The sequence below is a fragment of the Podarcis filfolensis genome, assembly GCF_964270895.1.
Source record: "Podarcis filfolensis genome assembly, chromosome: 3".
Classification (NCBI taxonomy): Eukaryota; Metazoa; Chordata; class Lepidosauria; order Squamata; family Lacertidae; genus Podarcis; species Podarcis filfolensis.
In genome coordinates this window covers 1,863,454-1,877,370 of record NC_139606.1, presented here as the reverse complement: position 1 = coordinate 1,877,370, position 13,917 = coordinate 1,863,454, and the positions used below count along the sequence as shown (strand labels likewise).

At 41.5% G+C, this 13,917-nt stretch overlaps 1 protein-coding gene across 10 annotated transcripts in view; it reads left to right on the top strand.

The window, feature by feature from the left end:
- RUNX2 (RUNX family transcription factor 2) overlaps nucleotides 1-13,917 on the top strand; it is a gene marked incomplete at its 5' end in the record, with an annotated part of 237,289 nt that overhangs the window by 179,850 nt on the left and 43,522 nt on the right. For 4 of the 10 annotated variants that reach the window (XM_083606549.1, XM_083606546.1, XM_083606545.1 and 1 more), the window contains one exon: nucleotides 2,411-2,554. The exons of 4 other annotated variants lie outside the window; for them this stretch is intronic. In XM_083606549.1, coding sequence (XP_083462675.1) covers nucleotides 2,411-2,554 — 144 coding nt within the window. Of the gene's footprint in view, nucleotides 1-2,410; nucleotides 7,354-13,917 lie in introns of those variants that run through there. 2 more of the 10 variants (XM_083606543.1, XM_083606550.1) reach the window with 2 other exon arrangements.

Genomic DNA, 13,917 nt, shown 5'->3' with positions numbered 1-13,917 from the left:
AAACTAGATGTTTCTCCCACATTGCAAGTAGCCAGGTAGCAAAGATGGCTCAAATCTTCAAAAAGTGGGCAGTACTCTGCTATGCCGCTCTTATTTTCCTTTCCCTTGCCTCTACCCACCTAAAACTCTTCCTTGCCTGTCCAACCATCCCTTCTAAACCCCTTCAATCAGATTGGAACTTCCGTCTTTCAGAGGATGTACCATATTTCTGAACACCAGAATCTGCAAACGGACAGGGCTGTTGCCCTTTTGTCCTGCTTGTCACACTCTTTTGGCCCCTCTTGGTAGTAGGATGTTGAATTACATGTATACAGGTGCAAGAAAGAAGTGGAATCAAAGCCACAAACACAAAAACCCTTAATTTGACCACACATTTGCTGCCGCAACATGCATTTTGAAGAAAGAAAACGAGTGAGGCAGAATGACAAATGACCCACACAAGGCAAGAAGCAAGCATGGTGCAGAGCTGAGATTCGAGCCTCAAACCCTAATCCATTCCCCTTACATTAATTTATCCTCAATTTATCCTCCCAGATCTCAAACCAGTGTAATTTTCTATCCAGATTCTACCAAACTGATTCTCACTATATGGGTTTCCATTTCCCCATCTGCATTCCTCACTTGAATGCCCCTGTAATTGATTAACCCTCAATACCCATTTCCCCCATCCCCTGAAGAAAACCACTTCTATACGGTCTGATCCTCTGTGTTCCTGCCTCCAGGTTTAAGGACCAGGCAAGAATTTAGACTGGGCAGCCACTAGATTAGTCTGCTAGCCTAGCCTGTCCTCACTACATAACACCCCATGACAGCTCTACCTAACAAGCCATTCAAATGTTCCAGCTTCCACCACAGTGGCAGACAAGGAGTGAACCTTGAAAACGCTTTTCCCTCGATGGCACTAGTTTTGGATACCCCAGATTTTGCTGAGTGAGAAACCTACCACAGTTGGGATAGCAGTCAGTTAACCGATAAAATGATTGACTGAATGACTGCTTCTTGTTTGACCACAGTAAATTATTCCATGAAGCCAAGAATTATTGACATTGTCTTCTTTGACTAATTGAAAGTTCCACCTTCCTAGCTGCAAAGTTGGACACTTGTGTCTGAGATGGTCGATCAGACATATTGCATTGCCTTTTTATTTTGATGGTGGGGAAATAACCCTGAAGTATCCTGAAAAATACTTTTTTTTTTACCAAGAGTTTAAAGATAGCCTATTTGAATTTATTTTTCTCTTAATCTTCTTCTAGCTTCTTGATATTGGTACTAGCCAGTGACTTTCTACACAATTTACCTATATTGATAGTTTTTCATGAAACACTTGCCCTGTTGCCCTTTCGGCCTTGTTTTTCTCCTATGGTGGGCTAGTACAGAAATAAAACTCTACCCCTCCACTGTGTGAGGCCCAATGATCTTATGTTCCTTCTCGCTACATTCTCCCTCCTGGATGGCTTTCCAGCCTTCACCCTCTTAAGCACAGTTCATTACCTTGTTGACTATGACTAAACCAAGGTGCTCCTCACTTCATAACGAGAGTCGAACCTTGGTTTAAAATGCTAGATTACCGCAACCTGGTTGCTGTTAACCATAGTTAATGTTGATGGCACACATAATAGCAAACTACAATAAAGGAGAAAATCTGCATGAACATGGAAAGAACACACACTCGTGACTCTTTTCTGACCCTTTAGCTATGGTTAAGGGATGAGAAACATCACATCTGCATATTATTTCAGTACATTGTATCACATAAAATGACCCATGGTGGTTTTTCACCAAATTTTAACCCTGTTAACGGCCTGTTAACGGCCGCTGACAGTTTCCTAACTAGAATCCATATCCATTGCACTTAACCTTCCATTTCAAAGGAGCCCAAAATTACTTTACTCATGCTCAGTTTCCATCACACAAAACTGTGTTTACCCTCTATAATAAATGCTAAGATATGAGGATGACATGGACTTGTACACCACAGTCTGTTTATAAAAATACTTTGGGGCAGTCCAGGTCTATAGCAGGGGAAGGCTGGGAGTGCCACGGGCAGCGGTAGGTACCAACTCAGTATTTGCAAGATTTCTCATGGATGCCTGTTGAGGTTTGTGTGGATTTTGACCAGAAGTGTAGTGGATTCATTTGGAAGGAAATATTAAAAATCTGTCCATGGAGAGCACCTCTATTTGGTCACAGTGGACTCTCATGCATGACCACAGATTGGAAATAAAAGGCACTAAGTGTTCCTTGTAGTGTTTCTATAGAATGATTTGCTATTCTTGTGGGGAACAAGAATAGAAATGGGTTTCTTTCTTTCTTTCTTTTAAAAAAGTTATATCATCACTTTTCAGAGGGAAAAAAAAGAAATTGGATATTTACAGCCTTCTTTCCCCCATGTCTTGTTATAATTTTTTAGGTGCTTCCGAGCTGGGCCCATTTTCAGATCCCAGGCAGTTTGCCAGCCTTTCATCCCTCACTGAGAGCCGCTTCTCCAACCCGCGAATGCACTATCCAGGCACCTTCACTTATGCGCCGCCAGTCACCTCAGGCATGTCATTGGGTATGTCATCCACAACTCATTACCACACCTACTTGCCACCACCTTACCCAGGCTCCTCCCAAAACCAAAGTGGACCATTCCAGACCAGCAGCACTCCCTATCTCTACTACGGCACATCGTCAGGATCATACCAGTTCCCCATGGTGCCAGGAGGAGATCGCTCCCCCTCCAGAATGCTGCCTCCCTGTACCACCTCCAACGGCGGCAGCGCACTCTTAAACCCTAACTTGCCTAACCAGAATGAGGGTGTGGAGGCTGATGGAAGCCACAGCAGTTCCCCAACAGTCTTGAATTCTAGCGGCAGAATGGATGAATCCGTTTGGAGGCCATACTGAAAGTTTATTGCACGGCCTAAAGTCAGTGAGCCAAAAAGAAAGAAAGAAAGAAAGTCAGCTAATTATAAAGTGCCTGTTTTTTTCCTTTTCCTTTGAATAGATTCTCTTGATATGTACAACTGTGTAGCTGGGATGTTATAACAGCTTAGTACATGCATACAACGTTAGAATGACCTTCCAGCATCATAGTTCCAATCAATGTAGATCAAAGCACATTTTACTGTCCTCTTGGAAACATTTGTCTGAGTTTTATATATTAAAAAATATTGACTCCAGTGCAGAAAGATGCCCATGTCTAGACTCTTGTAAAACATTTAAAAAAAATAATAATTAGTGAGTTATTTTGCCAAGAGGGAAGAAATGGACTCCTGCCAATTTTCAAGACAAAGCCCGTGCTTTTTTCTTTTTTGGAGCAAACAAAAACAATTCAGGTACAGTTGCAACCATACAATATGCAGGGCCTCTATGCATGCACAGTGCTTATCACTACTTGTGTTTGTGCTCCTATTTATACCAAAATATCTTCTGATTACAGTAGCTCTTCAACCGTATTATCAAAGCCTTGCAGCAGATGAAAGAACTCTTAAGATGCACGGCTTATTTTGTACTGAAAGAGCAGCCGACAAAGTACCAAGGCAGCCTTGTTTACTTTGTGCTATTCATTTGTGTGCTTTTTTTTTTGGCCTTAGATCAGTTAACCAAAATATATATATATTGGGGGAGACCCCCTAAAATAAAATGAAATCTAATTTCTTATGCAAGAAGCAAAAGATAATGGAAATATATCTTACTCAAACCAAAACAGTTTAGGTAGTATGTGTGTCTGGCTATCTTGTTTTATTTTATTAAGTTATAAATATGTAAAAATTGAGGTTATTTGCAAAAAAATGAATTGTCATATAATTTTAAAGAAATATTTATAATTATTTAATGATATTTGATCCCTTTAAAGTTTTCTTAATGTAATGATATGATGACTTAGGTCTCTAAAAATGTTTGTTTTTTAAAAAATACTGACAGACTTTTAGCGGTACAAAATCTCAAGGCTATGCCTGAACTCTGAAAGGCAGTTCCAATATAAACCAGCTGCAATGTGATTTTTTATATATAAAAAAAATGCTTCCATCTCAAAGAAACTTTGATATAGGACATTGTTTTAATTTATGAAGGAAATACTGTTTTAAATGTTATTGGTTATTTGGTTGCCTTTTGCCTTTTTAATCTGTCAGAAATGAACTGGAAAGAGAAGCAGAATGAGTGAAAAGCATTTTGGATACATTTTTCTAATTGAAGTTTCTCAAAATTGAATGGGTGGGGACCAAAGTCCTATGCGCCGTGTGTGGTGCTCTCATGTGCAAGATCTTTGTCTCCACTCTCCCTGCTGCAGCCCCTCCCCAAGGCTGGGGGTTGTTTTGTGAGGGCTGCTGCCAGATGTCTTACTCCTGTGCTCCATGCTTAGATCCCAGGCAACGCATTCTGGATAAAATCCCAAATGAAATGCCAGCAAAATGAATGACCAATCTTATGGGTCTTATCTAGTATCAAATACTAGTTATGATGCATATACTGTATATCAATTGATATTTTAACCATCAGGTTACAAAAGAATAAGCACAAATGAACCACTGCAAAGCAGATCTAAATTCAGCAGGACCAGCTTGCATCAATATTTGATTGTTCAAACGTGAATATGGATAATGAAAGTCCTCTTAAGGCCATGTTCCCATTTACACCTGGGACTCATCCATCCATCCATCCATCCACCACTTCCAAACTCTTTTTTTGCCAGAATGAGAAGCAGGATTAGCTACTTGACAAGTGCCTGAGATCCAACACATTCTGAAGTGTTTGGAGAATTCTTATTTAAACTTCAGAGGACAGTAAGCTCATTGGGCACCTTAGACTCGATTCCAGAAACTGATTTATGCACATGCTTAATTGAAGCAGGATGTGGGACTGTGGATGAAGCAGAGCCATTTGCGGCTTGACTCCTTTAAAAGGAAGTGCCAGCTTTCCAGAATGCATTGTCTCTCTAGCCTTTTCCATGTTCTCATTTGCACTGCTTTTAGCCTCAACTGCATTCAGCAAACATAATTTTCTTTGGACTGCAGTGCTGCTGAAACTAATGATAAGTATGGGCTACGTTTTGGCCAACCCAACAATAAGAAATGGTGAAATACTTATGCAAGGTCGTAATATAATTGGACAGTATCAGACTCATCATCTGCTGATTGCTAAGGCAGCCCATTAGAGAGACTCCACATTCCCCTGGATTATTCCTGAAAATTTGGTATGAATCATTTGCTCTTTAGAAAAAAATAATACTTACCTTCTAAAGGTTATATATCAAGTACCCTTTTTGTCAGTTAGAGACACTTTCCTGATGTGTACTTTTCCTTCAAAGACGGGAGCTATTATTGATCCTATTTATTATTTGTGGTAGCTTGAAGCATACCCTTGTCAATTTATTTGTATCTGTAAGATAAGTTTGTTCATTTCAGCAGCACTTAAAATAGCCAGTGTCTGGTTACACATTTCAAGTTTTGTGGGTTTCTGGTTGTCATTTATTAAACCAGAAAAAGAAAAGAAAATGAACTTCCAGTGCAAAAGCTGTTGTATATTTAATAAAGGTACTATATTTGTACATTATTTTTATTGCTGAAAGGGGGCTTTTTTAAAGATTTACTATATGCATCTTAAGTAATTTTGTAGGGATATTTTTGTGTTGTTACAGGGGCTGCAGGCAGCAACCCAAAGACATTTTAAAAGCAAGAAAGCAAGAAAGATGTTCTTGTACAATTAAAATACTGATTTATATTCCTGGATTTAATCCAGCACAGATCATTTTCCTGCTTTGTTCTGTACCTACAGTAATATTTCTGTATCATCACGTTTTAAAACTGGATCATTTGGGATTGAAACTCCAAGTCACTCAGGTGTGCAGTTATGTTTGCCCCAAAATATGCCCATTTCATGTCCTGTGATTATGACTGCACAGAAAAAACGGTTCATTTTACAAGTCTGAATTAATTATAATTGAAGGGGTGGCAGCAGAAAATATTCACAAGCACCTTTGATAAGCACAAGGCCCTTCTCTGTGGTCTCTCACATTTTAATTTAGTATGCTTTTCTTTTTTTAGACCTAAGCTCTCAGCAGGGAACTTCGTATTCAGTCTTGATTCCTTGATGACACAATATAAATAAGAAAACAAATAAATAAGTTCAAAATGATCTTTGCTCCTAACTCTGCATTTGTTTTGAACTGGCAATTATTCATGTATATCACACATTTTAATATCTCACCCACCCACCCCCCAAAACCCCTCCTGCAAATTGCATTCTCTTGTGATTCAGGATGGGAATGTGTGACGATTCATAACATGGGATCCTTTGGGCTGTGTTTAGTATCTCAAGGATGGAGTTACTTCTTTCAGAAGTGGAAATGCTGGTCCAGTTTGTGGAATCCATTGTATTAAACTGCTTGTGCAAAGCTTTTTCAAAGAGTATACCAAAGATAAATAAAGAATTTAATTCCAAACTCCTTCCTTAGATGAGGCTGATCGAAGGGTTGGGATTAGATCTCATAATCTCCACTGAGTGAAGTTGGAGTTACTTCAGTGTAAGTGTGTCGGATTGCAACCAAAGTTACTTGGGCACCAGCACCTTAGAGCCCTTAGAAATGGTGCAGGTGCCCCATTTATTTCTGCCCTGCCCAGAGGCAGCCACCCTGAGCATGGATTTCCTGGTCCTCCTCTCCCGCTCTGCCTCCCCACGCTTTGTTCCAGAGGGGAATCTTTTGCACTGTCTAGTTTACCGGAATACTGCTCCATCTTTTTGTTGGGGCCTGCCATTTGAATCCTGGTGAAGTAATTGATCAGGAATCACAGAAAAGCCATGAACAAAAGCAATAATTTAAACCTATACAAGTAATGAGGAAAGATAAAAGAAAACCAAGTTTTCTAATACCTTAAAAGTCTGAGATACATTTCATTTCAGCATGTTCTACCTGACATTTTGCCTGTTTACATTTAATTACTTGCTTTATTTTTGTTGCAATTCTTTTAAACAGAACAGCCAGAAACCATATCTTTACGGTAATTTTTGTTTCATAGGTACACTAAGCAACATTCCACATTATTTTTACTTAAATATGTTTTACCAGTCTTGAATTTCTGCTGGAACAAAATGATATTTGTAGCATTTCCTGTAAATACAAGCTTTAATTTCTTTCATTTTTTTCTCCAATTGCTGTTGCCCAAGATTTGCTTTTTATGCACATATTGTACAAACACATTCTTCTTTGTGCTGCAGACAGCGATTGTGGAAGGGTTTACTTTATCTTCAAAGGGATTATTTGTATTGTATGTTGCAACTGTAAATTGAATTTGTTTGGCATTCTCTCATGATTGTAATATTAATTTTGAGGTTTGAATCTCATTTTCAATAAAATGGCTTTTTTGTTAATGTTGTTCCCTGCTTCTTTGTCTTCTGCCACATCTCCATAATTATCTAGTTTATATTTGTAAATAGACTTGGAGCTGACTGGAGCCAGTGTGCTCTGAAATGTCATACCACGCTTTGGCTGAGAGTGCCTTCTGCTTTTGAAGGATAGAAGCTACTATTTTAAAATAGGATTGCCAAAATTTTAACCACAGTTGCATGAAACCCCTACTAATCCTGATGCATGGTGCACATCTCATGAAGCTTCAAGGGCCCAAACTGCTGTCCAGATATTGGGTGCTTGCTTATATAAAAGGAAGGAATTAGAATCAGACTGGAGAGGCAATCCTTCTTAATCATTCTGTGCTTAAAAGGAATAAGGGGGAAGTAACAGTCCTACAACTGAGGGGAGCAACCTTTTCCCCCCTTAAAGCAACATTCAGTTCCTTAGGTTACAATCTTATGAACACTTAAATCAGGAATATAGTTCAGCTGATGGACCTTTTTCTCTGTAAATGTGCATGGAACCAGGTTATAATACAAAGAGAAAGCTAATTTCGTCCTTGTGAAAGTACAAGGCAAAGCAAAAAACGCTATTTTAAGGACATTTCCTTTAAAAGGTGGAAATGGTTTCAAAATCATGAGATTTTAATAAAAGCATAAACAAAGTTATTGTTGTTTTGACTACTTTTACCCTGATTCTATGAGGATAACAGGTCTTTAAGGTGAAAAGTGGCCTCCACTTTTGTAGTGCAAGCTTACATATGTCTACCAGATGCATAGGAGCCAACAAGGTCCCTTTGGGCCCCCAATAAAATTGATGGGCAGTCAAATGGTATGCTATGTCATATGATCGATTCTGTGGAGCAGAGCTTACCTGCCCCCCCATTCAGGTTGGCAACCCTGCACAGCTGTAAGCGCCATAAAGTTCAGTGGGACTTGCAGCCTTTGCCTGTTGGTGTCATCATTCTTAATCTGGCCTTGGTCGTGGTGGTTGTTTTTAGAGAGAGGCCGGACGCTGATGCAGGCATGAGCTTTGTTTACTTTTTCATTTCCACAGTGGTCAGGAATAAAAACAGAAAACAAACTTCTACTGTCCTTGGTTTGCTTGATTTCATCATACTGTAGCAAACGAATGTTAACTACACATTTTCGTTGTCTGAGATCTGAATAAAGGGCATAATAATGCAAGTAAAACGAAATTCTGGCCAGTTAAGGCGAGCGTGGTGTGCCTCTTGGGTCTGCTGAGGGGAAGCCAGTGGGAGACCTGAATGCAGGCCAGTCTTGGGAATCCTGGCGGCTGCAAAGGGTCTGTGTCCTTTTGCTGCCAATGATGGTGTTCTCCCAACAGAGCAGGATGTTCTCTCTTTATAATAATAGCCAGACCAGATGCTAAACACTTCACTGCTAAACCCTGGATAAGTGAGAAAGGGGAACAGCTGACTTCAGTTAAGATGAACACCAAGAGAATAAGCCAGAAAGTATGAGAAATCTCCAGAGGCCTGTGCTTTATAAACCCCTGTTTGGCAGCAAGATCAGAGCATCAAGACGCAAAACCTAGCGCACGGCATTGCTGCTCCTATCCCGGCTTGAACTGGTTGCTGAGCGGAGACCTCGGCTTTCAGAGTGTCCCTGCCCCGCCCCCCAGTCCACACAATTCTTAGTCTCATTATTTTCCTTTATGTTTTCTGCCCTTGGCACCTAGGTTTTGTGAAACTGTATAATTTTTTTTAAAGCATCACTTCACAAGTCACATGCTGACTGTACAAACATTAAAGCCCACAAGAGCCAAAGAACTCTGAGCAAAACATTAGCAGCCCTGGCACATTTCACAAATGCTTGCACAAGAGCTTCCAGAAGAATTCACAAAGCCTTACACAACAGGTACATTACTGAGCAGCATTCATTTTTCCACTTGTGTGAGAGGTGATGGAAGCGCTTGCACAAGTGGAAAAACATTAGGTTTCCTTTCACTCGTCTTCACACAAAGTTAGTGTTTGGCGTAAAACAACATTTCATGAGCAGAAGACACCTTTTGCATGCGGAAAAGCCCTTTGGATCTGACCCAGCTCTTCTTAAAATAGCTGCTTTTACTTTTTCTCTCCGCTTCTTTGGTTTGCCTTCTGTTTTGAGTGAAATCAAACTTCTAAAATTGGGGGGGGGGGGTATTATGGAGGGTAGAATTTCAGCAGAGGAGTGTTGTTTTTTCTTGGCTCTACTGCAGACTGGTGTAAATGCACTATTTGCATCAGAGTTCAAGTTACTGGCTGACAGTAACAATGTGAGATCAGGTTAGCTTAAAAGTAAACATTTTAATATATCATCCTTGAAAATAAGTGGCTATAAAAAATTTGAATGCAGAGGTTTCTGTTTCTTTAGAACACTATTTCCAATAATTTATTAATGACCTGTAAGATATTGTTTTTAAAGCCTTCCAAGTCTCGAATGACCGCTGCTCTCCATTTTTTCTAAAAATATTTTGTTGACATAGCCAACATTTTTCTAAAAACATTTTGTTGAGATGGCCAGATCACCCCCAATTCCTCTCCATCTGGTTTGTTGTATTTCCCTTGACAAGGCCACCTTACCTCCCACTTCCTCACAACTGGAAGAGGCAGTCGATTCCTCCCCTGGGGAACCAATAGAGAAGCAGAAACCAATCACGTGTTAGAAGATCATAGAATCATAGAATCATAGAATCATAGAGTTGGAAGAGACCACAAGGGCCATCGAGTCCAACCCCCTGCCAAGCAGGAAACACCATCAGAGCACTCCTGACATATGGTTGTCAAGCCTCTGCTTAAAGACCTCCAAAGAAGGAGACTCCACCACACTCCTTGGCAGCAAATTCCACTGTCGAACAGCTCTTACTGTCAGGAAGTTCTTCCTAATGTTTAGGTGGAATCTTCTTTCTTGTAGTTTGGATCCATTGCTCCGTGTCCGCTTCTCTGGGGCAGCAGAAAACAACCTTTCTCCCTCCTCTATGTGACATCCTTTTATATATTTGAACATGGCTATCATATCACCCCTTAACCTCCTCTTCTCCAGGCTAAACATGCCCAGCTCCCTTAGCCGTTCCTCATAAGGCATCGTTTCCAGGCCTTTGACCATTTTGGTTGCCCTCCTCTGGACACGTTCCAGTTTGTCAGTGTCCTTCTTGAACTGTGGTGCCCAGAACTGGACACAGTACTCCAGGTGAGGTCTGACCAGAGCAGAATACAGTGGCACTATTACTTCCCTTGATCTAGATGCTATACTCCTATTGATGCAGCCCAGAATTGCATTGGCTTTTTTAGCTGCCGCGTCACACTGTTGGCTCATGTCAAGTTTGTGGTCAACCAAGACTCCTAGATCCTTTTCACATGTACTGCTCTCAAGCCAGGTGTCACCCATCTTGTATTTGTGCCTCTCATTTTTTTTGCCCAAGTGCAATACTTTACATTTCTCCCTGTTAAAATTCATCTTGTTTGTTTTGGCCCAGTTCTCTAATCTGTCAAGGTCGTTTTGAAGTGTGATCCTGTCCTCTGGGGTGTTAGCCACCCCTCCCAGTTTGGTGTCATCTGCAAATTTGATCAGGATGCCCTTGAGTCCATCATCCAAGTCGTTGATAAAGATGTTGAATAAGACCGGGCCCAAGACAGAACCCTGTGGCACCCCACTAGTCACTCTTCTCCAGGATGAAGAGGAACCATTGATGAGCACCCTTTGGGTTCGGTCAGTCAGCCAGTTACAAATCCACTGAGTGGTAGCATAGTCAAGACCGCATTTTACCAGCTTCTTTACAAGAATATCATGGGGCACCTTGTCAAATGCCTTGCTGAAATCAAGGTAGGCTACATCCACTGCGTTCCCTTCATCTACCAGGCTTGTAATTCTGTCAAAAAACGAGATCAGGTTCGTCTGACATGACTTATTTTTCAGAAATCCATGCTGACTATTGGTGATCACAGCATTCCTTTCTAGGTGCTCACAGACTGTTTGCTTAATGATCTGCTCCAGAATCTTCCCCGGTATTGATGTCAGACTGACTGGGCGGTAATTATTTGGGTCCTCTCTTTTCCCCTTTTTGAAAATAGGGACAACATTTGCCCTCCTCCAGTCTGCCGGGACTTCGCCTGTTCTCCAGGAATTCTCAAAGATGACTGCCAGTGGTTCTGAAATCACATCTGCCAGTTCTTTTAATACTCTTGGATGCAGTTCATCTGGCCCTGGAGACTTGAATACATCTAGACTAGCCAAGTATTCTTGTACTATCTCCTTAGTTATTCTGGGCTGTGTTTCCTCTGCTGAATCATTTGCTCCAAATTCTTCAGGTCGGGCATTGTTTTCTTTATCGGAGAAGACTGAGGCAAAGAAGGCATTGAGGAGTTCAGCCCTTTCTGTGTCCCCTGTTTGCATTTCACCATCTTCTCCTCTGAGTGACCCCACTGTTTCTTTGTTCTTCCTTTTGCTACGAACATACCCATAAAAGCCTTTTTTGTTGCTTTTAACCTCTCTAGCAAGCCTGAGTTCATTCTGTGCTTTAGCTTTTCTGACTTTGTGTCTACACGTGCTGGCTATTTGTTTGAATTCCTCTTTGGTGGTTTCCCCCCTTTTCCATTTTTTGTACACATCCTTTTTTAATCTTAACTCAGTTAAAAGTTCTTTAGATAGCCACCCTGGCTTCTTTAGGCACCTTCCATGTTTCCGTCTCATTGGTATTGCCTGAAGTTGTGCTTTTACTATCTCCCTCTTAACAAACTCCCAGCCATCATGAACTCCCTTTCCTTTTAGTATTACTGTCCATGGGATCTCACCCAGCACTTCCCTAAGTTTTATGAAGTCGGCTTTCTTAAAGTCGAGAAATTGTGTCCTAGTATGCTTGGCTGCTCCTTTCCGCTGTATAGTAAACTTCAGAAGAGCATGATCACTCGCGCCTAATGATCCTTCCACTTCTACCCCACTAACCAGGTCATCAACATTGGTTAGGACCAGATCTAAAATGGCTGTTCCTCTTGTTGCTTCTCCCACTTTCTGGACAATGAAGTTGTCTGCAAGGCCAGTGAGGAATCTGTTTGACCTTATGCTCTTGGCTGAGTTTGACATCCAACAAATATCCGGGTAATTGAAGTCCCCCATTACTACTATCTCCCTTCCTTTTGCATGCTTGGCCATCTGTTCCAGGAAGGCATCATCTATGTCCTCCGTTTGGCTTGGGGATCTATAGTAAACTCCCACAATGAGGTCACTGTTATTCTTCTCTCCCTTAATTTTGACCCAAATGCTCTCACTTTGGCTTTGAGGTTCTAAATCTTGGATCTCTTCACAGGTATACACATCCCTGACATATAACGCCACTCCTCCTCCTTTCTTGTCTGGTCTGTTTCTCTGAAATAGATTGTATCCCTCCATTATTACATTCCAATCGTGGGACTTATCCCACCAGGTTTCAGTGATTCCTATTATGTCATATTTAGTTTGCTGCACCAAGAGCTCAAGCTCATCTTGTTTATTTCCCATGCTTTGCGCATTAGTGTACAGACATTGAAGTCCATTAATCATTCCCCCGTGTCTCTTATTTAAGGATTTTTTCCTCCCACCACTAGGTCTGCGTGCTGTTTGCTCCATTCGGTCTATGACATTTGGATGATCATCTTCATCAATTGATAGACTCCTACCTTCAGGACCACTGTCTCCCTCCCCCACATTAGTCAGTTTAAAGCCCTCCTGATGAGGTTTCTGAGATTTTTTGCAAAAACATTCCTCCCAACCGTTGTGAGGTGCAGCCCATCGCTTGCCAGAAGTCCATCTTCAAGAAACTGCATTCCGTGATCTAAGAATCCAAACCGTTCCTGTTTACACCATTTGCGAAGCCAGTTGTTCACTTCCACTATTTTTCCCTCTCTCCCTGGGCCACGTCGTTCAACTGGGAGGACAGATGAGATGACAATTTGTGCATTTAATTGCTTCAATTTCCTGCCCAGAGCCTCGTAATCTCTTTTGATCTTCTGGAGGCTATTGCTTGCAGTGTCATTGGTTCCCACATGAACCAAGAGGAAGGGGTATTTGTCAGTGGGTTTTATGATTCCTTGCAGTCGTTCAGTTACATCTTGGATCTTAGCCCCGGGGAGACAGCACACTTCCCGAGACATCTTGTCAGGCCCACAGATAACTGCTTCTGTTCCCCTCAGTAGGGAATCCCCTATCACCACTACACGCCTCCTCTTAGGTCTGGTCGGGGTTCTTCCGTGAGCTGTCCGCTCCAAGGTCGCCTGCACATTCCCTGAGGACTGACTTTGCTGCTCGTCTTCATATACCTGATCGACTGTAATGAGGGAGAGATCCTCAAATGGAGTCTGCTCTTCGTCTTCCATGCTAGGGGAGAGGACCTCAAAGCGATTGCGTATTTCTAAACAATCCGAGCGAACCCTGGGCCTCCTACTTCTTTGAGTCACGTTTCTCCATATATCTGGCTCCTGTGTTGGTGAACTAGCCTCCTTCTCAGGGGAGTCCCCTGTCTCGTCCTTGGTGGAGACGGTGTGCTCTGTTGCTTCCAAAAAGAGCTCAAGCTCTCTAATTCTTTGGAGCGTAGCTACACGTTCCTCCAGT